Source organism: Stigmatopora nigra, chromosome 2, assembly GCF_051989575.1.
Source record: "Stigmatopora nigra isolate UIUO_SnigA chromosome 2, RoL_Snig_1.1, whole genome shotgun sequence".
NCBI lineage: Eukaryota > Metazoa > Chordata > Actinopteri > Syngnathiformes > Syngnathidae > Stigmatopora > Stigmatopora nigra.
Window position 1 is genome coordinate 18,250,330 of NC_135509.1, and position 26,130 is coordinate 18,276,459.

The 26,130-nt window shown below is 37.8% G+C and overlaps 1 protein-coding gene and 12 non-coding genes across 13 annotated transcripts in view; 12 read left to right on the forward strand and 1 right to left on the reverse strand.

The window, feature by feature from the left end:
• Positions 1-1,415: 1,415 nt before the first annotated feature.
• The window catches only part of syt9b (synaptotagmin IXb), a 35,455-nt gene continuing 10,740 nt past the window's right edge, over positions 1,416-26,130 (reverse strand). Inside the window, exons 2-8 of the mRNA XM_077710926.1 lie at positions 24,210-24,385; positions 23,634-23,851; positions 11,397-11,937; positions 6,442-6,562; positions 6,085-6,256; positions 5,878-6,007; positions 1,416-3,504 (exon numbers count right to left, since the gene is read on the reverse strand). Of these exons, the coding sequence (XP_077567052.1) occupies positions 3,427-3,504; positions 5,878-6,007; positions 6,085-6,256; positions 6,442-6,562; positions 11,397-11,937; positions 23,634-23,851; positions 24,210-24,385 (1,436 nt within the window). The 3' untranslated portion in view covers positions 1,416-3,426. The remainder of the gene's footprint in view (positions 3,505-5,877; positions 6,008-6,084; positions 6,257-6,441; positions 6,563-11,396; positions 11,938-23,633; positions 23,852-24,209; positions 24,386-26,130) is intronic.
• trnat-agu (transfer RNA threonine (anticodon AGU)) lies at positions 13,614-13,687 on the forward strand. The gene has a single exon. It is a non-coding gene; the product is annotated as a tRNA-Thr (tRNA).
• Positions 14,163-14,236, forward strand: trnat-ugu (transfer RNA threonine (anticodon UGU)). The gene has a single exon. It is a non-coding gene; the product is annotated as a tRNA-Thr (tRNA).
• trnat-agu (transfer RNA threonine (anticodon AGU)) lies at positions 14,965-15,038 on the forward strand. The gene has a single exon. It is a non-coding gene; the product is annotated as a tRNA-Thr (tRNA).
• trnay-gua (transfer RNA tyrosine (anticodon GUA)) lies at positions 15,482-15,555 on the forward strand. Its single transcript has one exon. It is a non-coding gene; the product is annotated as a tRNA-Tyr (tRNA).
• Positions 15,857-15,930, forward strand: trnas-uga (transfer RNA serine (anticodon UGA)). The gene has a single exon. It is a non-coding gene; the product is annotated as a tRNA-Ser (tRNA).
• Positions 16,752-16,825, forward strand: trnat-agu (transfer RNA threonine (anticodon AGU)). The gene has a single exon. It is a non-coding gene; the product is annotated as a tRNA-Thr (tRNA).
• Positions 17,267-17,340, forward strand: trnai-gau (transfer RNA isoleucine (anticodon GAU)). Its single transcript has one exon. It is a non-coding gene; the product is annotated as a tRNA-Ile (tRNA).
• On the forward strand, positions 17,641-17,714 carry trnat-agu (transfer RNA threonine (anticodon AGU)). Its single transcript has one exon. It is a non-coding gene; the product is annotated as a tRNA-Thr (tRNA).
• trnan-guu (transfer RNA asparagine (anticodon GUU)) lies at positions 18,158-18,231 on the forward strand. Its single transcript has one exon. It is a non-coding gene; the product is annotated as a tRNA-Asn (tRNA).
• On the forward strand, positions 18,532-18,605 carry trnat-ugu (transfer RNA threonine (anticodon UGU)). Its single transcript has one exon. It is a non-coding gene; the product is annotated as a tRNA-Thr (tRNA).
• On the forward strand, positions 19,054-19,127 carry trnan-guu (transfer RNA asparagine (anticodon GUU)). The gene has a single exon. It is a non-coding gene; the product is annotated as a tRNA-Asn (tRNA).
• On the forward strand, positions 19,427-19,500 carry trnat-agu (transfer RNA threonine (anticodon AGU)). Its single transcript has one exon. It is a non-coding gene; the product is annotated as a tRNA-Thr (tRNA).

Sequence of the window (26,130 nt, forward strand, 5' to 3'; positions counted from 1 at the left end):
CAGAGCTGGCAGGTGGAATTTTGTATTACAAACAAAAATATGCAAAACAACATCAAGCTCTATTTTCGGATACATTCTTTTTTTCTTCACTGCTAAGTCCTCTGTCTTCCGCCATTTTCCTAGTGACAAGCGGAAGATGGGAGTGGCTTATGAGTTTCAGCGTAGATTTTCACATTTTTATGAACTTTTTTCCAGAAAAAAAATCTGTGATGTAGTGAATCCGCAATATTTGAGGGATTGGTGTGTAATCATTTGCTGTCTCTTAGGTTTATATGACCAAATATATCAATATTAAGAGCCACCTGATGGTTCTGTGGTTACTCTGGCTGATTTTGGTCCAGGCATTTTACGTTCAATTCTCACCCGATGGAAGTGTAAGTGATTTTCTGTTTTATTGTGCCCTGTGATTGTCTGGCAACCAATTTAGGGTCTCCCCACCTATAGCCTGTAGTTAGCTGGGATAGGCTCTGAAATCCTCCACAACTTTTGAGAGGATAAGTGGTATGCAAGGTGAATAAAAATCAATAATTTAAAGAGATAAATAAATAAATTTCAAAATTTAAAAAAAAATCATAATAACTTGACCGGGTTTTTTTGTCTTAGTGCATTTACTGTTGGAAATTGCATGCTTAAAAAGCTCTTCTTAACACTGATTTAATTCTTAATATTGATGAACATTGTTTGAAAAAAGCCAGAGGACTGGATTCTCATTAGAAGCTATAATTCAAACAAAGAGAAACCTCAGAGGCAGAATCTAATAAGATGAAAGCCTTGGCAGGCTTATTAGATTGATTTACACACAATGTCAAGTGCTTGTGAAATGGTGGCCTTTGGTGTCCAATCACACACACAAAAAAACTTTCCTTTGAAAGTAAAGTTTTAGTTTTACACAAAAACATGCATAAATAAAGAGGAAATACACCCTTTTGGATTTTTGGAAGGACATTGATGACCACATGTACCAATTCCCCAACGGCATTCTGCCCTTTCTTTTCTTCTGTCCACTTTTATTACATTCAGAGACCCTTATTACATGAACTTCCCAACTCGAAAGGGGTGGATTACACGATTGGGACGTCAGAGTTTTCAAAAGGTGTATCGCTATTGTCAAAACACAAGGCACAATGACTCCAAAGATGCACCGACCGGCACATTTTGTTTTTAATAAGGATAAACAAAAAGTCCTTCGATTATAAGAAATGAAATGATGGTGACTTTGTCTAAAGCAAGAATGCATTCGAATGTATGAACAGCTTATACAAAATGTATGATAAATGATAATAATGTGTGTGTGCATAACTCCTGCAGTGAGATTATGAAGCTAGGGGGAAGGGAGTTCCCGAGTAGGAGAGAAGAGTGACAAAATGCCTTCTGGAAATGGTGTAGGGTAGAAAAGGTGTGTTAATACAAATGAAGCCAGATACTTTGAATGGGTCCAGTCTGTGGAAACCTTTTAAAATGATAAGGAAGATCTTGGATTTAATTGTTTGAATTTCCCGGAAGACGATGGAGTCGGAGTATTGGAATGATTTAAAAAAAATCATACCACATACACACAAGCATTTTATTTCTTAACATCTGCAGGTTTTCATGACTCACTATTGCATAACAACCTGCTCTATTAAGTGTGGTTATGGGTTTTAGATAGAAACTACTTGCGAGAATATATATTCATGCTCTCAGTAACCCGACACGTTTGACTGATGGCAACAGTCCAAAGTCCAAGTGGCATGTGTGGGATGAGCCCCTGATGATGTTGTTGGCCTATCCGAAGCAGTGGGAACTGCACAGGTCTCCCAGGGTGGGATGAGGGCTTCCAATGATGATGAATTCCATCGAACATTTTCCATTCTGCTACTTTACAGCTGGCGAACCACACACAAATGTCGTCAAGATGCTCTCTATGGAGTAACAATAGGCAAACAGCAGTTCCCGAGAGAGGTGTTTTTGCAGAGCACTCAGGAAATACAGTATCTCAGGTGCCTTCTTAAAATTGAACTCAAGATTATTGTGCTAGGTTAATGTCTCCTCTATGTGGACACTCAGAAACCGATCTGTGATCCTGTTAAATAGTGGTGAGTTTGAGGGAAGTTATCAATTGATGTCTTGTAAGCAATGGGTGAGGAAGGAAGGTGAAACTGGAGCAGGTTGATTTTGAATAAATGAAGAAGTAGAAGTGAATGTGGATGGTATACTCATTGGGGTTGAGGGTTTGATCCCAGGTGATTCCTCAGTGTGGAGGTTTCAAGTTCTTCCGGGGCTTGTGTGGGTTTTCTCTGGGTACTCCAGTTTCATTTCACATCCAAAAAACATGCAGGATTGGATAGGCTGATTGAACACTCTAAATCGCCCCTATGTATGAGTGTGAGCGTGAGGGTGTGCCCTTTCCCCTTCCAAGTGCCCGTAGTACCTCCCATGACCCCTGTGAGGATACGCGGTTCAGAAAATGAATGAATTTAATTAAGGTTTGACAAATAAAAATCATTAGTCATATTTGCAACCATGTAAAAAGATATTCCACAAATATACAGAAAGCTGTTTTGAAAACAGGTTGCAGTGTCACCTATTAAGTCCTGAAAATGAAGATTTACGCCAATGACCGTTCAAACAAAGATTAGAAATTAACAGTTTTCATTTACTGTATGGTCCAAAAACATTGATAACATTGAAATGAATCCATCTCAATTATTTTTGAAATTGATTATTTTATTTTTGAATATATGGTACAATTAGCAATTTTTTTTAAAGTAGGATCAGAGATTTATTTTTTTCAGACTTTGGGCTTTTTTACTTTAAAACTGTTATAACACATACAATTTGTAAATAACCACCATGAACACACACTGTTTGATTATACCAAATGGCAATCTTTGCAAGAAAAAGCTTCTCTTAAAAATGTAGCATGTTGACATTTCTCTACTATGCATCTATTTTCTTTATTTTATCCACACACTGTGAAAAATACTAATTAAACCATGCAGTTAGAAAAAAAATATGTATATTATTATTGACAACCTCGTGACATATTCTTGAAGCAAATACATTAATATATTTTAGATGAGAAAAGAACTTCAGAAAGGTGAAATGAAAAAAAAAGTAATTTCTGTTTAAACCAACGTTTAACTTTTTAAAGCATTACTTTAGAGAAAACCATAGCTTCACAATCACATATTAAAATATCTAAAGTTTCGCCTTTTACAAAAGCAAGTTTCAAATAATACTGTTAGTAATAGCTAAAATATATATATAAATATATATATTTTTACAGCAGCAGTTGACTCGGAATGTAGTTAAGTTTTACATAAGACAGATCTAAGAAGTAGGAATATGCCTTAATGGTTCTTTTTCCAGGTCTATTCTTAATTATTTTACCAAACTGGAGCTTTCTGTGCAAGTGTCAGCGCGTGTATGCGCGTGCTTGTGCCATCATGGTGATGGCGGTGCCTTTAAAGAAGTGGTTGATCCTCCTTGACTTCCACTCCCTGCTGCTCTTTGTCCAACCCACTGATATACCACAAACAAAGGAGACAAAGATGATGCAGTTAGTTGCAATACAAATGCAAATGGTAGAATTTTTTTCCAAATACAGGTTTGTAGCAGAAAATTATATGTATAATAGTCTCTTTGGAGTTAGATTTTTTTTATTAGCCTTCTGGACAAGGAAAAAGGATGTCTTCAATCCATTTACACGACTACACAGGAGTCAAATTCAAGGCCCAAGGGCTAGGCTTGGCATTATCATTTTGCGTGTCCCTTTTAAGTAAATCGTCCTCATGTTTAATGTTAAAATGCCAAAATCGTGGTTTCAACAATTATCAAATACATTTAACATCTACTTTCTATTGAATTTAACCTCACTTTCATGAAACTCACAAAAATATTAGATGCTTGAAGTTGGGAAAAATTCTCAGGATTAATTTCATGCAAGAGAAGGAATTCAAGACCTACCAGGGGAAATAAATGCTTTTTCATAGACAGACATTTTTATGATGGATAGTACAACTTTTGAAGATTCCAAGGTAACCCTAAATATTGCAAATTTCCAACTAAAACCGTTGAAAAATTAACTGGAAAGAAACTGGTTTGCTTATTGGAAAATTGATACTCGCATCGTATGCGAGGAAACGATAACAATATCTCAAAATTATAATCACCCTAACATTAACCACTAAGCTTAACCACTATCCTTTAACCCTAATTATAACCACTAACCTTAACCCCTATCCCCTAGCCTAAGACGAATTGTCCGTCAACGACATGTCCGGCAACGATATGTCTGTTCGACGAACTGACCGGCGACGAATTGTCCTTTGACGAAATGTCCGGTCACGATCTCATTTAATCACTGTTGGTAGTCAAGATCAATAACCTCTAATCAACATTTCAAGTCCTATGTTTAACCAGTGTGACAGCTAGTGTAGCAGTTGCTAATAATGTAATGTGTTTAACGAGCATTTTATGAATGGTTGTGTAAGTAAATAAAAAAATATGTTAAACAACATCTTGTTTTTTGTGTCATTCTCCAAAAGTCTTCAGTACCAGTACAAAAATATTTTTTTCTCCTCTTTGACATGCTTACATGACCTGTTTGCATTATTTAATACATGGAAGGGGAGACAGAAAAATATGTATATATGTATGTATATATATATATATATATATATATATATATATATATATATATATATATATATATATATATATATATATATATATATATATATATATATATATATATATATATATATATATATATATATATATATATATATATATATATATATATATATATATATATATATATATATATATATACATACACATACATACATACATACATATATATATATATATATATATATATATATATATATATATATATATATATATATATATATATATATATATATATATATATATATATATATATATATATATATATATATATATATATATATATATATATATATATATATATATATATATATATATATTTATATATATATATGTATGTATGTATGTATGTGTATGTATATATATATATATATATATATATATATATATATATATATATATATATATATATATATATATATATATATATATATATATATATATATATATATATATATATATATATATATATATATATATATATATATATATATATATATATATATATATATATATATATATATATATATATATATATATATATATAAATGTTAGTTAATGTTAAATGTGTGTCAATATTTAAGTGATTTGACTGAATCGTTGTTTTGCCTACCACAAAGTGGCTACCCAATTGTTGATACCTATATACGTGCATAACCTCTATATTTATCAACACTGTTTCAAAATGAAAATACTTTAATTATGTTTTTTTACCTTGTGGATTATTTTAGTCAACACAGTAGGTGTAAATTTCACAACAGAATATAAATTTACATGAAACAGCCAGGCATCTGTTTTGGCATGCTCTGTTTATTTTAATGAGTGTGGGCTGGGAATTCAAATCTATAAAAAGCTATGGTCAATGTTAAAGCTGTCTTTGTTGTGAAAAGCACAGAAAAACAGCAAACATGAATGGAATCTTTGAATTATTCTAGTTATATAGTTATATATGTATCATTTTATCACTGAAATTATACCTTCTAAATATTAAACACTATACATCCATGTATTAATATCACAACAGCAAATGACACTAACTTCTCCAAAGTCATCTCTAGAGTTTGTTGTTTAATGCATTGTCTGTTTCTTTATGTTTTGGTTTGATCATAGTGTGCTAATATTAATTATTGATTCACATAAAGGTCATGATAATGTAGGAATCCCTCCTAGTTTACCAAGAGCTATTGCATATTAATGTCATACCTCAATTAGCGGATGCCAGTGTGCGACAGGCTTGCGTGGATATGTCAGCATCTCACTCCAGTGGTCTCTTCCCAGAGTGTCAGCCTCTGTACCCACCCTGCACACCCCGATGATTTCATTATGCCCAACCCTACAGTGAATAAGAAGAATAAAAGTGTTGAAAATTATATTTGGTTTCCCAAAGAGCACCATTGGTAACAAGCTGACCGATCATAGTCCATGACGGCTATAAGTAGACTTATTTGGTTGATGTTTTCTGGGGGGACATCAAACACTATGGCTTCATTGTAAATTGGGTTCAAGGTGTTGCGTTTGGTAGATGTCTTCCTTTTCTTAAGCCTCCGACCATCACACATCAGTGACACCTTTACATATGGATCTAGAACAAAATAAGCGAGTAATAAGAATATTACAATTTTCAAGAGAAAAGTTTTAAGAATAGTACTTGAATAGAAATTTAAGGAAAAGTGAAGCCATTAAACCCTTCTCTGGAATGCACCATTTCTAACTGAATGTAGAAATTTGAATAAAATAAATGAAATAATGAATGACATGAAAACATACCTGAAGCACCAGTTATATCCATGGCTTTGAGATTCCTGGCTTTGATCATGGTAATGGTGAGTCTGCCAGCCGTGGGCAGATAGCACAATGAGAACATTAACTCTCCCAGGTCAACGTTGTCCTGGAAAAAAAATCATATTCCACTAGAATTTCAAAGCTAGTTGGTATCATTCTTCTCCACTTTGCTCCTCAGTGCCATCAAACCATCAATTAACCGTCGAAAGAGCTCTGTTTTCGTGTAAATGCAATGAAATCAGCCCACTGCCCGGACTTAAATATTATCTCAACTTCCACGATTCTTCACCTCGACGTCCCACCGCACTCTGTTTTCGGACAAGGCCAATTCCATTCACCGTAACGTCACCTGGGGCTCTAATTTTCCCCCTCTCCCCTCGTTGGTTTTCTCTGCCGTTCAATTCGCCGAACAAATTTTATTGGCAAATAAGCACCACGCCAAAAGGTCGCACGGGGTCCGCATTACTGATAAAAATACCCCCTCACACAGAATCTCGGCCCCTAAGAAAGGACTATTTTCAGATAAAAATGATTGACACCGCCCCCTGCCCACCATTATTCCTCAATTGAGTGACTTTAACCTCCTTCGATTATTTCTACTAACCTAACTAAAAAAAATCCCTGATGTAGTGAAGCCGCAAAAGTGAAGAAGGATGATAGTTATTACAACAACAGATATATGGTTGAGACATGACCCTATTTTCAGTTTCAGGAACACCAGATGTCTGTTAAAATGTTGCATGTACTGTATGTGCCGAAAGATCTTTAAACAGGCAAGCTTAAATTGATTTGACTGCCATTTAGCACTCTACAGCTAATGTGATTTCCTCCTACACCAACTTTCATTCAGTTTGCTTTCAGGCTGCAGAGTGCTGGTCACTGGTCTTTGGAGCACTCAAATTGAGGCATGCGGTCAATAATACGGTCAGTCAATGAAATTAGACTAGTGGCCTGTAGCCCAGTAATAAAGGAGAGAAATAGAAACAGCGGAGAAAGAGACCGAGAGAAAGACAGAGCAGTTCATCTTCTCAACCTTAAATACTCTCCCTTATTTTCTGGACAAATGGTAAGGTATTGTATGTAGTTTCTGATATCACAACACAACAGTTTAACCATCCATTTCTTCTCCCCTTTTTCTTTGTCACTTACTGTGGGCCAGTGACCTTACAGATAGAAAATATGTGCAAAACAATATTGACGAATGATAAGAGACTAGAAGAAGCCTCCATCCTAGCCTGCCTAAAATCAGCCACCATCATCCCAGTTACCCGCAAATCTGGCCTACTACCGTCCAGTAGTTCTCAAACCAAAATTGGTTGATTATCTATCTATTATTACTGTCTGTTGAGTGACCGGACATTTGGTCGCCGGTCAAATGTACTTAGATATAAAACAGTACTTAGATATTAAACAGTCTCTCTTAGATATTAAACTCTCTCTCCTGAATATAATTTTGAGAGTTGGTTTCAACTGTAAACTCTCTGTCACCATTTGACCGGCGACCAAAAGACCGGCGACCAAACGTCCGAGCACCGTTTGTTGTATTTGTGCTGTTCATGGTGAAGTTTTAAATGTCGTTATAATGACAACAAAATAATTCAATTCAATTCAATGGGATGTTTAAAAAGTTCCTGAAGGCTACAAGATTGGTTCTGCCCATACATACATTTTTCCTCACTTTGTTTTGTGTAGTTATGTTTCTAAAAATATTTAACTAGTATAGCACTGTCCTGATTTAACAGTAAGTGACATAGCCAACACACATGCTCAGAAACAATTGTGTAGCCAAATCTAGGAGTAACAATTTAGAGATAGATGGACCAAATGCCTTGCCAATTACAATCGGGTAGTGATACGTACTGGATGTAGTAAGCCTGCACGGCGTTCTGCACAGGCGCAATGGGCCGACTGACTTGAAGAGTAAACTATGACCTGTGCCACAGGTGTCAGACTGATTCCAGTAAGAACAGAGAGGGTGCAGGTTTTCCTCCCTACTGAAACACCACAAACAGTTAGGCCAATAGCAGGTCTGCTAGACAAAGCAGCACCTGACTGCAATCAATTGATTACAGTTGTAAGAGAACTGATTGGTGAAAAGATGTCATCTTGATGGTTTGAAACGAAAAACCGCACCCACTTGGCCCTTTCCTGAATGGGTTTGACACCTATGACCTATCCAGTGAAACAAAATACATCGAGTTGCTAAAGGGCTGTGCGCCCGATGACAGCTCAGATCGTCGTTAGAGGTAATGTTGATGATTTTGACCAAATAATGACAGTCTGATAACTATGAACATGTTTTAATTGTTAATATCAATTTCAAGTGATTGGAACCCTTGATAATGTGGAAGTACAATATTGGAATTTAAAATCATTTTGTTTTCATCTTTGGATTTTTACAGGCTAACGAGCTTTGGGGGCGGCCCTGCGGATGAGTGGTTAGTGTGTCGGCTTCAGTGTGGGACCTGGGTTCAAATCCAGGTGGGTCCATCTGTGTGGAGTTTGCATGTGTGGGTTTTCTCCAGGTCCTCCGGTTTCCTCCCACATTCCAAAGAAATGCATGGTAAGCTGATTGGACACTCTAAATTGCCAATTGGCCTGAATGTGAGCGTGAATGGTTGTTTGTCTCCTTGTGCCCCTGCAATTGGCTGGCCACCAATTCAGTGTCCTCGCCTCTGGCCCAAAGTCAGCTGGGATAGGCTCCAGCACCCCTGGATTTTAGGGCTTAAGGGTTAAATCTTAGGCTCTGACTTACTGAGTTTGTAGGTTCTCACCATGCCTGTGTGTTTTCTCTAGATAATCCAACTTTCTCCATAAAACACACACACACATACATATATTGTAGGACTGTCTATGTTTGTAGGTTTATTTCATTTGTTTCAGAGTCATTTGTGTAACAGTGTTATACATACTATGTATACGTACATATCCATGTCAGTATGTATTACTAAATTTATTCATTTTCGGAAACACTGAGGGTCACTGGGGCTTTTGGGGCCTTTCACAGCTAACTACAGTCACCTGCCGGGGGACACCCTGAATCGGTGGCTAGCCAATTGCAGGGCACAAGGAGACGGACAACCATTCATTCTTACGGTTATGCCTCTTGACAATTTAGAGTGTTCAAGAAGCTTACTATGCATAATTATAGGATATAGAAAGAATCTGGAGTGCCCGAAAAAAACCTGCACAAGCCCGGGTAGAACCTCCAAGCTCCACACAATGAGGACCAACCTGGGATCAAACCCTCGAGCCAAGAACTGTGAGGCCGTCGCGCTAACCACTCACCATATAGCCGCCTCAGTACGTTTTTATTTAAATCTGTATTGTTTTCTGCCTGTCTATTTTAATGCATGTAGTATGAAAACTACATTAGCACAAGGTCCTTGCTAGCTATCCCGGTGGATGTAACCTACTTTTGCCTGGGTAACAGATTCCCTAATCAAATTTATTTATTTACTTTCGTATTTTCCAGACAATAAGTCAAACTTTTATTCTCCATTTCCTTGCCTTTACCCAAGTGCGTCTTATACATATATCGTTTCACTTTGACCGCCAACAGCTTTTGATAATGTGGGTTTTTTTAAGGTATAGTTATATAGTATGTCGAAAAAAGTGTTACATTAACAGCTGATTATTTTGACTGTTGTTCCTTATTTTTCTATTACTTTAATGTATATTGTTGTATAACTGAGGATATGCAGTAAATGGATGTTATATAACTCATACTCCAGTGCAACATATATATTTATATATTTTCTTTCCTTTCACTGTGCATTCTTTGGCTAGTGTGACTTTACACATTATAAAACCAAGTCAAGTCAGCAAAAAAAAAAAAAAACAATAAGGCATACATAAAAAGATTAAATATGCTTATAAGTGTAAATGTATATAGTATGCTAAAAGTACTTTATATTAAATTTGCGCTTCTCAGACTTCGATGCAAGAAAGAGCATTCCTTTCAATGACAAGTTTTACATCTAGGAACAGACGGTTACCTACTATATTTCTACCCACCATCCAGCAGACAGATGAAGATAAACAACACATGAAATTTTAAGTGTGTTTTTTTTTCAGAAAACTTCTTACCAGTCAGTGATGCAAGGCATCTTCATACCAAAAAAACATTAAATGTTACAAAACCTGAATAAGCCAGACACACTAAAGTAAACGAAACTAAACTAGTTCTCCCACAAAGACAGTTCAGTGCTGAGGGAATACTGAGAATTCCTTCTCCACTGTATTCACTTTTTATCCAAATTCATTGTTACATTTGGATGTTGACTACAAGTCAAATAAAGATTTATTTTTGTTTTGATGTGATACGTAGTTGTTTTATGGTTTGGAGCACATTTTCAAATGGCATTCTCTTCAATAATTATATATTTAAGTAGTAGCAACCACAGCAGAGCTTCTTTGGCAGGTGATCGTTCCTCCTCACTTTGTCTGGTAGTGTGCCAATACTATACGTAGATACTGTCAAATGAATAATTCAATACATTAATATAATATGTGTATTTCTGTCACACCGTTTTATCGTTGTGTTTGGATATATCTGGGTCACCACCCGTAAGGATTCATACAGCTTTCATTAAACATTAACTTTCTGTGAGTATATTTCAGTGTTTCTGTCTCTTGAAACTACAGATGAGTTCTATTTGGAGGGTAAATCTGACATGTCCAATGATAGATCTCTTGCCCCTTTTCTCTGTGGACAGCCTCCTGCACTTTTTTTTAAAAAAAAATCAGCAGATGGTTTCTCTCAGAGGCTTTCCGACCAAATTGGTTAGCTCTGCCCTAAATCATTTTCAAATGCATTGGTCAGGAAAATGGCTGCAGCTGATAATACAGAACAAACAGTTTGAAGACATTAAAGCAATAATATAATCAGAAATTTACGAGAAAGATGAACTCTATGATAATATATATTAATATCTTACCGAAGTAACATATTGGATGTCCCGGCACAATTTAGTTTCCCGTGGAAAGTCTGCAAGATCCAGGAAGTTGTCAACCACCACTTGACCAATCACATCATGGCGAGTGAACCTGTCAAAGTCATAGACACTAAAGTGCAGCTTTCGATTTGACAACTCGGTGTACGCCACAGGAAAGAGGAACACCTCATCAAATATTGGGTTGAGAGTCTTGCGGTGCACCTTTGTCTGGTGCTTGTTTTTACGGTCAGGCAGCAGGTAGATCTTTACATAAGGATCGGATGTCCCAGAGAAGTCCTTGGCAGGAAGGTCTTGAGCCCTATGAATCTTAACAATTAACTGTTCCAGATCAAAGTCAAATTTAAGGATGAAATGGAGACGCCCACAGTTGTCTGTTCTACGTCCATCATCAGTGTCCACAGAGCGCTGTTTGTAAAGCTCTGGTTTTATCCGACCTAATCCAGTCAGACTATCCTGGCGCTGGAACTGAGTAGGGTTGAAGTCTGGATTGGATAAATTCATCTGACGACGAATGGAGTTGTGGCTGTGGAGTTGGATAACATTAAAACTATTATGTTCTGTTCATCAATCATCAAAGTTGATATTTTGTTTTGTTGAACAACTGTTACTTTCATTAATGCAACTCATAATTAAAATGAAATAAAACAAAAAAAGATATAATTAAAATATCTTGAATAATAAAAGAAAAAAGTTCTCAGTCATTTCAGAAAGTGAAACACATTGTATTCAACATTACACAGATTTAACATTTTGAAGCTTTTGTTACTTGCAATTTAGAACATGGGTTGTCCAAACCGGTCCTAAAGAGCAACAGTGGGTGCAGGTTTTCGTAATTGTGACGAGTCTGGTGTCTTAAAAGTGTAATCATTTGTTTGCTGCCAGGTGCTGCTGGTTTCAGAAGAAACTTTGTTGGTTAAAATTTCTGTGAACAAAAAACTGCACTCATTTCCATTGTGGAATTGTTCGGTCACCGCTAGGTTAGAAGTAATGAGCGCATGAAAGGCTTGCAAAAATAAGAATTTGTGGAAAAGTTCAATATTATGTCATGATGTGACACCTTAATCATGTTGTAACTCAAATGACTGGCAATGGCTCGCTGAGCCTTTAAAATTGGTAGTTTTAATTATTTGAAGAAAGTCTTGTATTTTGTATTGACAAGCTTTAATTAAGTTTGATGAACGGAAGTTTGATAATGACATCAGATATTGGAGGTGTTGTGGTGGTTAGCTGGTCAAAGTGCCTGTCTCGAAAAACAGGAGATCCTTGGTTAGGCTCCCAGCAGTACCTGATTGTCCTTTCATGCTGCATTCTGAAATGACCTGTACATTGAAAGGAGATGTTTTCTATCCCTCAATGAGAGTGGTTCCAGTTGAGGTATACAGGATTGAACCCTAACTTTCGTCAGACAACACAAGACATGTAAATGCAATTTTTTTTACCACTGACGACGAAACTCTGACATGTTTTTCTATCTATTTCGGGACATGATTTTTCAGCAGATATTTATTTTAAGACAAAGTCGTTTAATTTAATGTTTATGTTCCATTGAGCTAGTTGGTTGGTTATTATTTGAGATGGACACATTTCATAGCAAATAGTGTCTATAGTGAAATCGGGCAGGGTGCTCAGCTGTAAACCGTGAGGTTGGTGGTTCTATTCCACCCAGAGATATATGTAAGTATATGTATTTAAATGGAATACTAAGTTCTTCATGAGAGACTGTGGTTTCCAAGGATCTAACAGCACTCCCAGATGGTATATTAAATAGGCTGATTGTTTGAAACCATCTAAAATAGAGAGTAACTTGTCCAAAGTACCCAGCTGTTATCAATGCCTAGTTGTTTGAGTCCACTGAGAGGGAAGACTCAATTGACCTAAAAAATCTAGGAATAGGATTGTTTGGGTCCCCCCACAGAGTGTGGTCAGTTGCCCGAGAGAACTCTACAGTTGACTGTGAGATGGAAGTTTTAAACACACTTGGAATTGTGTTTCTTCAGAGAATTTTGTTGTGTGATTTAATCTTTTTGTTCTTAATTTTCCTTTAGCAATAGAAGGATTTGGATACCCATCATTTTGAAAATTGTTAGGTTTATTCAAGATGAAGGTTGAAACCTTCAAATTATTTGAAGAATGTCTTGCGTGATCAAGCCTTAAGTTTTTCGAACGGAAGAAAGTTTGATAAAGACCACTGGTGTAGTAGGTGCTGTGGCTTAGCTGGTCAAAGTGCCTGTCTAGTAAACAGGAGATCCTGGGTTCGACTCCCAGCAGCACCTTATCATTCTTTCATGCTGCATTCTGAAACAACTAGTATGTTGAAAAAAGACATTCCTCTAGTCTAGATCTTAATGAAAGTAGTTCCTGTTGACTTATATGAGGTTGGAAAATGAGTGTTACTTAGCCAAAGTATCCAGCTGTTGACAATCAGTTGTTTCGTTCATCCCAGAGAGCAATGTCAATTTCCGAAGAGAACTCTACAATTGAAGTTAGGGTTCAACCCGGTATAAGTGTATTTAAAACCTTTAGCTCACAGTCTGGGATGAACGAAACAATCCATGTTGCTGACATACGTTTCTGGGTGAAACCGGCCCCCCCCCCCCCCCCCCCCCCATAGAACTCTACAGTTCACTAGAAGGGTTTGGATACTCATTGTGGTCAAAATGTGTAGGTTTATTCAAGATGAGGGTTGAAACCTTCAAATATTAAGCTTTTTGAACGGCAGAAAGTTTGATAAAGACTGTGAGCATTGCAGGTGCTGTGGCTTAGCTGGTCAAAGTGCCTGTCTTGTAAACAGGAGATCCTGCGTTCGACTCCCAGCAGTACTTGAGCTTTCTTTAATGCTGCATTCTGAAACAACTAGTATGTTGAAAAAAGACATTCCTCTAGTCTAGATCTAATGAGAGTAGTTCCTGTTGAAAATGAGAGTTACTTAGCCAAAGTATCCAGCTGTTGACAATGGATTGCTTTGGTCAGCTCAGAGAGCATTGTCAATTACCCTCGAGAACAGTTGACTGTGAGCTAAAGGTTTTAAATACACTTATTCAGGGTTAAACCCTAACTTTCCTCTGAAATCACGAGATATGAATGGTAATTTGGCACCACTGACTTTCAACAACTATTTTTTTTTCTGTCTGAGCCAGTTGTTTGGTTAATCAAATGGACACAATTTGTGGAAATCACTGTCTCTATGGTGCAATTGGTCAGCGCGCTCGGCTGTTAACCGGGAGGCTGGTGGTTCAAATCCACCGAGAGACGAATGTCTGTAACACTCAGAACTTGGTGCATTGCGAGCGGCTATGGATTAGTAGATCTAGACTACCAGATAATGGAGAGTTACTTGGCAAACGTAGTCAGCTGTTGACATAGGATTGTTTGGGCCCCCCATAGAACTCTACAGTTCACTAGAAGAGTTTGGATACCCATTGTGGTCAAAATGTGTTGGTTTATTCAAGATGAGGGTTGAAACCTTCAAATTTTTTGATGAATGTCTTCTATGAGCAAGCATTAAGCTTTTTGAACGGCAGAAAGTTTGATAAAGACTGTGAGCATTGCAGGTGCTGTGGCTTAGCTGGTCAAAGTGCCTGTCTAGTAAACAGGAGATCCTGGGTTCAACTCCCAGCAGCACCTTATCATTCTTTCATGCTGCATTCTGAAATAACTAGTATGTTGAAAAAAGACGTTCCTCTCGTCCAGATCTAATTAAAGTAGTTCCTGTTGACTTAGATGAGGTTGAAAATGAGAGTTACTTAGCCAAAGTATCCATCTGTTGACAATGGATTGCTTTGGTCAGCTCAGAGAGCATTGTCAATTACCCTCCAGAACAGTTGACTGTGAGCTAAAGGTTTTAAATACACTTATTCAGGGTTGAACCCTAACTTTCCTCTGAAATCACGAGATATGAATGGTAATTTGGCACCACTGACTTTCAACAACTCATATTTTTTTCTGTCTATTTCAGGATCCGATATTTGAGCAGAATATTTTTTTAAGACAGGAATTGTATTCAATTTTTATGGCCCACTGAGTCAGTTGTTTGGTTATTCAGATGGACACAATTTGTGGAAATCACTGTCTCTATGGCGCAATTGGTCAGCGCGCTCGGCTGTAAACCGGGAGGCTGGTGGTTCGAATCCACCTAGAGACGTATGTCAGTAACACACAGAACTTGGTGCATTGCAAGCAGCTATGGATTAGTAGATCAAGACTACCAGATAATGGAGAGGAACTTGGCAAAAGTGCCCAGCTGTTCTCATGGGATTGTTTGGGCCCCCCCCCATAGAACTCTACAGTTCACTAGAAGGGTTTGGATACCCATTGTGTTTAAAATGTGTAGGGTTGATCAAGATGAGGGTTGAAACTTTCTAATTATTTCAAGAATGTCTTCTGTGAGCAATCATTAAGCGTATTGAATGGCAGAAAGTTTGATAAAGACTGCAAGTATTGCAGGTGCTGTGGCTTAGCTGGTCAAAGTGCCTGTCTTGAAAACAGGAGATCCTGGGTTCGACTCCCAGCAGTACCTGATCATACTTTAATGCTGCATTCTGAAACAACTAGTATGTTGGAAAAAGACATTCTTTTCGTCTAGATCTAATGAAAGTAGTTCCTGTTGACTTATATGAGGTTGAAAATGAGAGTTACTAAGCCAAACTATCCAGCTGTTGACAATGGATTGATTCGATCATCCCAGAGAGCAATGTCAATTTCCGTAGAGAACTCTACAATTGACTCTGAGCTAAAGATTTTAAATACACGTATACAGGGTTGAACCCTAACTTTCCTCTAAAATCACATGAGATATGAATGGTAATTTGGTAGCACTGACTTTCAATAACTCATTTTTTTTCTGTCTCTTTCAGGATCCGATATTTCAGCAGAATATTTTTTTAAGACAGGAATTGTATTCAATTTTTATGGTCCACTGAGCCAGTTGTTTAGTTATTCAGATGGACACAATTTGTGGAGATCACTGTCTCTGTGGCGCAATCGGTTAGCGTGCTCGGCTGTTAACCGGGAGGCTGGTGGTTCGAATTCACCTAGAGACGTATGTCAGTAACCCTCAGAACTTGGTGCATTGCAAGCGGCTATGGATTAGTAGATCAAGACTACCAGATAATGGAGAGTTACTTGGCAAAAGTACTCACCTGTTCACATGGGATTGTTTGGGCCCCCCATAGAACTCTACAGTTCAATAGAAGGGTTTGGATACCCATTGTGTTTAAAATGTGTAGGTTTATTCAAGATGAGGGTTGAAACCTTCAAATTTTTTAATGAATGTCTTCTATGAGCAAGCATTAAGCTTTTTGAACGGCAGAAAGTTTGATAAAGACTGCGAGTATTGCAGGTGCTGTGGCTTAGCTGGTCAAACTGCCTGTCTAGTAAACAGGAGATCCTGGGTTCAACTCCCAGCAGCACCTTATCATTCTTTCATGCTGCATTCTGAAATAACTAGTATGTTGAAGAAAGACGTTCCTCTCATCTAGATCTAATTAAAGTAGTTCCTGTTGACTTATATGAGGTTGAAAATGAGAGTTACTTAGCCAAAGTATCCAGCTGTTGACAATGGATTGCTTTGGTCAGCTCAGAGAGCATTGTCAAATACCCTCGAGAACAGTTGACTGTGAGCTAAAGGTTTTAAATACACTTATTCAGGGTTGAACCCTATCTTTCCTCTGAAATCACGAGATATGAATGGTAATTTGGTACCACTGACTTTCAACAACTCATTTTTTTCTGTCTATTTCATGATCCTATATTTCAGCAGAATATTTTTTTAAGACAGGAATTGTATTCAATTTTTATGGTCCACTAAGCCAGTTGTTTGGTTATTCAGATGGACACAATTTGTGGAAATCACTGTCTCTGTGGCGTAATCGGTCAGCGCGCTCGGCTGATAACTGGGAGGATGGTGGTTCCAATCCACCCAGAGACGTGTTAGTTGGAAACATTTAGAAGTTGGTGCATTGCAAGCGGCTATGGATTAGTAGATCAAGACTACCAGATAATGGAGAATTACTTGGCAAAAGTACACACCTGTTCACATGGGTTTGTTTGGGCCCCCCATAGAACTCTACAGTTCAATAGAAGGGTTTGGATACCCATTGTGTTTAAAATGTGTAGGTTTATTCAAGATGAGGGTTGAAACCTTCAAATTTTTTGATGAATGTCTTCTATGAGCAAGCATTAAGCTTTTTGAACGGCAGAAAGTTTGATAAAGACTGCAAGTATTGCAGGTGCTGTGGCTTAGCTGGTCAAAGTGCCTGTCTAGTAAACAGGAGATCCTGGGTTCAACTCCCAGCAGCACCTTATCATTCTTTCATGCTGCATTCTGAAATAACTAGTATGTTGAAAAACGACGTTCCTCTCGTCTAGATCTAATTAAAGTAGTTCCTGTTGACTTATATGAGGTTGAAAATGAGAGTTACTTAGCCAAAGTATCCAGCTGTTGACAATGGATTGCTTTGGTCAGCTCAGAGAGCATTGTCAATTACCCTCGAGAACAGTTGACTGTGAGCTAAAGGTTTTAAATACACTTATTCAGGGTTGAACCCTAACTTTCCTCTGAAATCACGAGATATGAATGGTAATTTGGCACCACTGACTTTCAACAACTCATATTTTTTTCTGTCTATTTCAGGATCCGATATTTGAGCAGAATATTTTTTTAAGACAGGAATTGTATTCAATTTTTATGGCCCACTGAGCCAGTTGTTTCGTTATTCAGATGGACACAATTTGTGGAAATCACTGTCTCTATGGCGCAATTGGTCAGCGCGCTCGGCTGTTAACCGGGAGGCTGGTGGTTCGAATCCACCTAGAGACGTATGTCGGTAACACACAGAACTTGGAGCATTGCAAGCAGCTATGGATTAGTAGATCAAGACTACCAGATAATGGAGAGGAACTTGGCAAAAGTGCCCAGCTGTTCACATGGGATTATTTGGGGCCCCCCCATAGAACTCTACAGTTCACTAGAAGGGTTTGGATACCCATTGTGTTTAAAATGTGTAGGGTTGTTCAAGATGAGGTTTGAAACTTTCAAATTATTTCAAGTATGTCTTCTATGAGCAATCATTAAGCTTATTGAACGGCAGAAAGTTTGATAAAGACTGCAAGTATTGCAGGTGCTGTGGCTTAGCTGGTCAAAGTGCCTGTCTTGTTAACAGGAGATCCTGGGTTCGACTCCCAGCAGTACCTGATCATACTTTAATGCTGCATTCTGAAACAACTAGTATGTTGGAAAAAGACATTCTTTTCGTCTAGATCTAATGAAAGTAGTTCCTGTTGCCTTATATGAGGTTGAAAATGAGAGTTACTAAGCCAAAGTATCCAGGTGTTGACAATGGATTGATTCGATCATCCCAGAGAGCAATGTCAATTTCCGTAGAGAACTCTACAATTGACTCTGAGCTAAAGATTTTAAATACACGTATACAGGGTTGAACCCTAACTTTCCTCTGAAATCACATGAGATATGAATGGTAATTTGGTAGCACTGACTTTCAACAACTCATTTTTTTTCTGTCTCTTTCAGGATCCGATATTTCAGCAGAATATTTTTTAAGACAGGAATTGTATCCAATTTTTATGGTCCACAGAGCCAGTTGTTTGGTTATTCAGATGGACACAATTTGTGGAAATCACTGTCTCTGTGGCGCAATCGGTCAGCGCGCTCGGCTGTTAACCGAGAGGCTGGTGGTTCGAATCCACCTAGAGACGTATGTCAGTAACACTCAGAACTTGGTGCATTGCGAGCGGCTATGGATTAGTAGATCAAGACTACCACATAATGGAGAGTTACTTGGCAAATGTACTCAGCTGTTGACATAGAATTGTTTAGGCCCCCCCATAGAACTCTACAGTTCACTAGAAGGGTTTGGATACCCATTGTGGTCAAAATGTGTAGGTTTATTCAAGATGAGGGTTGAAACCTTCAAATTTTTAGAAGAATGTCTTCTATGAGCAAGCATTAAGCTTTTTGAACGGCAGAAAGTTTGATAAAGACTGTGAGCATTGCAGGTGCTGTGGCTTAGCTGGTCAAAGTGCCAGTCTAGTAAACAGGAGATCCTGGGTTCGACTCCCAGCAGCACCTTACCATTCTTTCATGCTGCATTCTGAAACAACTAGTATGTTGAAAAAAGACATGCCTCTCGTCTAGATCCAATTAAAGTAGTTCCTGTTGACTTATATGACGTTGAAAATGAGAGTTACTTAGCCAAAGTATCCAGCTGTTGACAATGGATTGCTTTGGTCAGGTCAGAGAGCATTGTCAAATACCCTCGAGAACAGTTGACTGTGAGCTAAAGGTTTTAAATACACTTATTCAGGGTTGAACCCTAACTTTCCTCTGAAATCACGAGATATGAATGGTAATTTGGTACCACTGACTTTCAACAACTCATTTTTTTCTGTCTATTTCATGATCCTATATTTCAGCAGAATATTTTTTTAAGACAGGAATTGTATTCAATTTTTATGGTCCACAGAGCCAGTTGTTTGGTTATTCAGATGGACACAATTTGTGGAAATTACTGTCTCTGTGGCGCAATCGGTCGGCGCGCTCGGCTGTTAACCGAGAGGCTGGTGGTTTGAATTCACCTAGAGACGTATGTCAGTAACACTCAGAACTTGGTGCATTGCAAGCGGCTATGGATTAGTAGATCAAGACTACCAGATAATGGAGAGTTACTTGGCAAATGTACTCAGCTGTTGACATAGAATTGTTTAGGCCCCCCCATAGAACTTTACAGTTCGCTGGAAGGGTTTGGATACCCATTGTGGTCAAAATGTGTAGGTTTATTCAAGATGAGGGTTGAAACCTTCAAATTTTTAGATGAATGTCTTCTATGAGCAAGCATTAAGCTTTTTGAACGGCAGAAAGTTTGATAAAGACTGTGAGCATTGCAGGTGCTGTGGCTTAGGGTTAGGGTTAGGGTGAAAGTAGGCCCTGTTGACTTATACAACGTTGAAATATGAGAGGTACTTAGAAAGAAGTAAGTAGAAAGCTTGTTTAACCATCTAAGACCCAAACTCTTGCGAAGCATGAATTTTATTTTCCCTTTGATATTTAGACTAATTGGGAACTGATGAGCGTAAAAACAAATAATTATCATTTTACAAGATGTAGTTTCTGAGAAAAAGTATGTCTACATCATAAGTGCTCGCCAGTTCCTTGTAATCTAAAATTTAACCTTGTAGTCTTTGACAATCAAAAATGTGATATCCACTCATGTGGACAACTGGTCACAGAGGGTTAAAAGCATTTTGACATGAAATTATGTTTTCATGAGTGCTATGAGAAGAGGTAATGTAATATTACCGGCCATAAAGGTTATTCGCATTCAAAAGGTCTCAATTAGATCTTGCCCAGATTGATGAGCAATATATATATGAAATATATGGAACAATCAAGCTGGTGTGCCAGGTTAATCGGTTATACAACGCAGCCTTGCTCCAAATGTGAGAGAAAATCAAAACAACTGCACAATTGCTCTGACTTCCTGTCAGACAGAGTATCTCCACAAATCTTTTCAACTGACTGAAACAAGCACTGTGCATGGCGATACATCATTTAATCTTCACACAAAAGTAGCAGTTATTGTGATTACATGCCATGATTGTTTGAGAACTACAAGTTGAGTAAGACCAGCAATGTTTGAGAAATAAAGGTTGACTAAAATCGGCAATATTTGAGTACTACAAATTGACTGCAACTGATAATGTTTCAGAACTAGGAATTGAATACAAACGGCAATGTTTGAGTACTACAAATTGACTACAACTGATAATGTTACAGAACTAGGAATTGAATACGAACGGCAATGTTTGAGAAATATAACTTGACTACAACCGGCAATATTTGATAGCTCCAAATTCACTACAATGTTTGAGAACAACAAATTGACTATGACCAGCAGGACATTTTTGAGAACTACAAATTAAGCACAACCGGCAATATTTAAGAACTACAAATTGAACACAACCCGCAATGTTTAAGAGCTACAACTTGACTACAACCGGCACAATTTAAGAACTACAAAATTGACTATAACCGGCAATGTTTGAGAACTACAAATCGATGACAGTTGACAATGTATCTTTCCGTTTGTTGGATCTGTGCTTCTTCAGATTTAGTCTCTGGTTGTTAGCCTCACATTATTTTTAAATCCAGCCCAAACCATAGGAGACTATACTGTCTTGCCTTGTATCTTGTACACTTCTGGTGAGGAGTTAGGGTTAGGGTTAGGGTTCACAGGCTAAGAAACCTCTGCCTTTTACTTAGGAACTGTAGATCTTTGTGTGTATATATGCTGAGAAATTGTAAGGAGTTCATGCCTTTAGTATTTTCTTGCAGGACTTGACCTTACAAGGCATAAGCGACAAACAGCAAACTCCCCAGACGTCAACACCATAGAAAATTAATAGGCAGTTTTCAATACGAAGAAACTACCCAGACTTTGCAGATGACACACCAGAGCCCGTCTTATGAAGGTTTATTGCAGGAGTCGGGAACCTCTTTGACAGAGAGAGCCATAAACAAATAATTTCTTGAGAGCCATTCTTAGAATTGAAAAGTAAAAATACATGATAATGTGTGATTTTTTTTAAATGGTGGTAGAAGTAGTGTCAACGCCACAGTGATGCTCTTATTAGTGTCTTCGGGACTCAGCTCTCTCCCCAGTGATTTCCATATTTTACCTCACAGGTTAGAGGAGAGCCATATGCACCCACGGAAAGAGCCACATATGGCTTCCCGAGTCATAGGTTCCCTACCCCTGGTTTATTACCTATTCAATTTGTGGTTTTCATCAGAATCTGAGAATTGAAATATTTCTCATCTCATTTTCTAGACCGCTTCATCCTAACTAGGGTTGTGAGGGGTGCTGAAGCCTATCCCAGCTGACTTCGGGCCAGAGGCAGGGGACACCCTGAATTGATGGCCAGCCTATCACAGTTGAAATATTTAAACGTACTATAAATTTCTTTGATATAATGTGCTGCAGGAGTTTCACTTTCTGATTTGACTGAAACAAAAATTAAATGTTTTACCAACATTAACATATGAGATGCAGTTATATAACTTGGATGGATTGCAAAATATCTGTCTTTAAACATTTATTTTCAAGGTTTTATCCTTAAAACAAATTGTGTTGGAGAGTATGGAGGACATACAAAACAAGAGAGTTAAAGGAGTTAAGAAAGTACAGTGGTACCTCTACTGACAAATTCTTGTACATACAAAATATTCAGTTTACGAAAAGCTGTAAATGTTGAAAGAAACGAATGGCGGAAGAAAAGCCATTCCGACCCTAAAACGTTTGGGCAGACGACAGCACCAACCAGGTCGGAGTAGCTTGCACCCGAGCATGAGGTTATGACCAAAACCCCCTTGTCAGGGAATGTTTCTTTTGTTTCCCCAGGACAATAGCTGATCAGGTCCGGCCGGTAGTGAGTTCCTTATTTGTGTGCCTTCAAGCCGCGTTTATCACTGAGTTTTTCTGAGTGTGCATAACATAATTTTAAGTTGTCTGGTTACGCATATGTATATATATTGTATCGGATGGAGTAATGTTGAAGTAGTAATTGAATTGCTGTTCTTGAACCCACCATGTGAGGGACAAGAAAGAGACAGAGGGAGACGTGCGGAAGAGCTGAATGTATTGATTTTGGCTTTGTTGGCTGGGTGTTGTTGGCATCGCCTACAGTGGACTGTAGCCGTGTTATGTTCCTTGTTTTCCAAAATGAATGGTTTTTTATATCTCTCTTTATTTGCATGTATATGTTTGGATACGTATTTCATAAAAAAATGGTATATGTTTATGATTTTTAAAGCATTTATGGCTAGTACTAAAGATTGTGGGATGAAAAAGGGGAATACAATGTAAAATACCCCTCGATTTGTGAAAAATCCAAGTTCCAAAACCACTTCTGGAACTAATTAATTTTGGAAGTAGAGGTACCACTGTATTCTGATTGAGAAGATAACATTTGAGATATCGAAAAAATACCTATAATTTGGATAGTTAGCTGAATGGCAAGTGTAAGTTCATAAAATGACTGTAATAATAGACAGTAATAGTATACGTAACATGATGAAATAATTATATCCAATTAGATATCATTTAAAAGTTTCTCCTATACACCTGTGGTTTTCAGATTTCAAATTCATTTGCTTCTCTTTATAATAACGTTTTCAGTTTTGCAACAGAATTAAGGTGCACTGACCGTACTGATGATGTGGGTTCAGTGATTTGTCTTTGCACTCTATCCCTGGCCAAGGTGTGAGCTTGGATGTGGTCCACTTTGGCCTGTGTCTCCAGAGGGATGTCAGGTGAGGTGTGACTGATCTTCAGACCTGACTCTGGGACAGACACAGCCATGGGATGACCTGAAGGCTCCTTCATAAAGCCATCCTCACTATACTCTCTATCATCCCCATCGACCTGTGGGTAAAGATGTTTGAATATAGTATAATTAATAGAGATATATTAAAATAAAACCTCCTTTTACGAAAAATATCAGTCATTAAGTGTTTTTTCAATGACTTTCTGCAACACAACTTCTTTTTACATTTGTTAAGGATTTTAGAATTAACGTTTCAATTGTTATCTCTAGTGTAGTAATATATGTTTTAAAATGGAAAATGTCAAGACGTAACTCCAGAGATTTTTTAGTCTCATGTCTATGCTGTATTTTGTACTCAATAGTGTTACTCTTTACTTTTGATGATCAAAGTCTTAATAGCTTTTTTTTCTTTTTGTGTGTGTTCTATACATCAAAATAAAAAATGTTTCATCTTACCTCTGTTAGGACAGGCTGTTGGTCCCCTCCCAAAAAATGTGCTCCCTTGAGGACATCTGGGAGAAATCGGCCACTTAGAGGAACCCAACACAGCTTCCATGATACAAATAGGGAGACACTGAACAAAGCCAGACCACAGGTAGTCACTAGCAGAGACAAGAGGCTCACTGATACATCTGGAGATAGAAAAAAAAAACCATTTCAGCCTCAATGAACGCTTTTCTGGCAATGAATTTAAATCATAGTAAAACCCAGCTCACACTAAATTAGGAAACATAATTGCATATGTAAGAATGTGTCTCTGTTGCAACTGCCTATAATAAATTTAATCTATGAAATTGAATTTAATGATTAAGAGGGGAAAATTATTTTGTGTAAGTTTATTAAATGTTGGTATTGTGTGCGGCGCTATATTCTTTTAGCATTCATTCTTTATTTTAATGTATTTCTTTTATTCAGTCCTGTATTAATTTATTTATTTAGTTACAAAGTTACAATAAAGGCTCTTTACATTATGATTGAACTGGCTAACATGACTGAACTGGAGAAAGTTCCGTGCTGTTCAAATCAGTCACATACAAGGTCAGATCTGGGTGGTTCGGTGGGTGAGTGGTTAGCGCCTGTGTGGTGTTTGCATGTTGCATGTGTAGGTTTACTCCAGGTACTCCGGTTTCCTCCCACATTCCAAAGACATCCATGGTAGGCCGATTGGACACTCTAAATTGCCACTAGGTATGAGTGTGAGCGTGAATGGTTGTTTGTCTCCTTGTGCCCTTCCGATTGGCTGGCCACCAATTTGGGGTGTCCCCGGCCTGCTGCCCAAAGTTGGCTGCGATAAACTTCAGCAGCCCAGCAACTCTTGTGAGGATAACCGGCTTTGAGAATGAATGAACTATTTGTGGATGGTGAACAACTTCTAAAAATCTTGTAAAATTCTTGTTTAAAAAAAAGAAAACATTGTTTTTTTGTACTGCTCTCATCTCATCTCATTTTCTGAACCGATTTATCCTCATGAGGGTCGCAGTGGTTGGTGGAGCCAATTCCAGCTGTCTCCGGGCCAGAGGCAAGAGACACCCTGAATCGGTGGCCAGCCGATCGCAAGGAACAAGGAGACGGACAACCATGCACACTCACACCTATACCTAGGGGCAATTTAGAGTGTCCAATCAGCCATCCATGTTTTTGGAATGTGGAAGGAAACCGGAGTACCTGGAAGAAACCCATGCAGGCCCGGGAGAACACGCAAACTCCACACAGATGGACGTGACCTGGATTTGAATCCAGGACCTCAGAGCTGTGAGGCCGATGCGCTAACCACTCGCCCCACCGGGCCGCCCCCTTGTACTACTCATTGCCCAAAAATGAATGTTTAGTATCTATGAGGCTTTGTACCGAATGGTGTGCTGTAAATTATTCATAAGGACAACTGATAGTGTGTAGGGGTGACATCATTTTGAGAAGCCATGAATGAATCATGGAGGTTTTTAAAACACAGGTTAATCCAAGGTCAATTTCAAACCGTGAAACCTTAATACCTACTGCGTGCAAAATTAATTAACTCTACTGATTTTTTAAACTACAACTAAAAAAGTCAACATTTAGTTGAGCAAAAAGCTAGGTTTTAAAAATGTTAACCACTTGTTATGTAATATTCAACATTTGTTGGTTGGTAGTGTAAAAAAGCACATTGAAGAGCACTGAATTCCCAATTAAGTTTATTTATGTATTCATTTTTAGTTAGGAAAGAAAAAGTATCGTACCATGTCAGAAACAGTAATTGGTGTGGGGAGGGGAAAAGCTGCAGGCAACGCAGTGCTCAAGTGCAAAATCTTGTAGAGTGGCAGCAGGAGAAAATGGAGAGAGTTGGTGAAGAAACGCCACAGCTGGTTTGACTCAAAATGAGTATTTAAAACGACTGAGA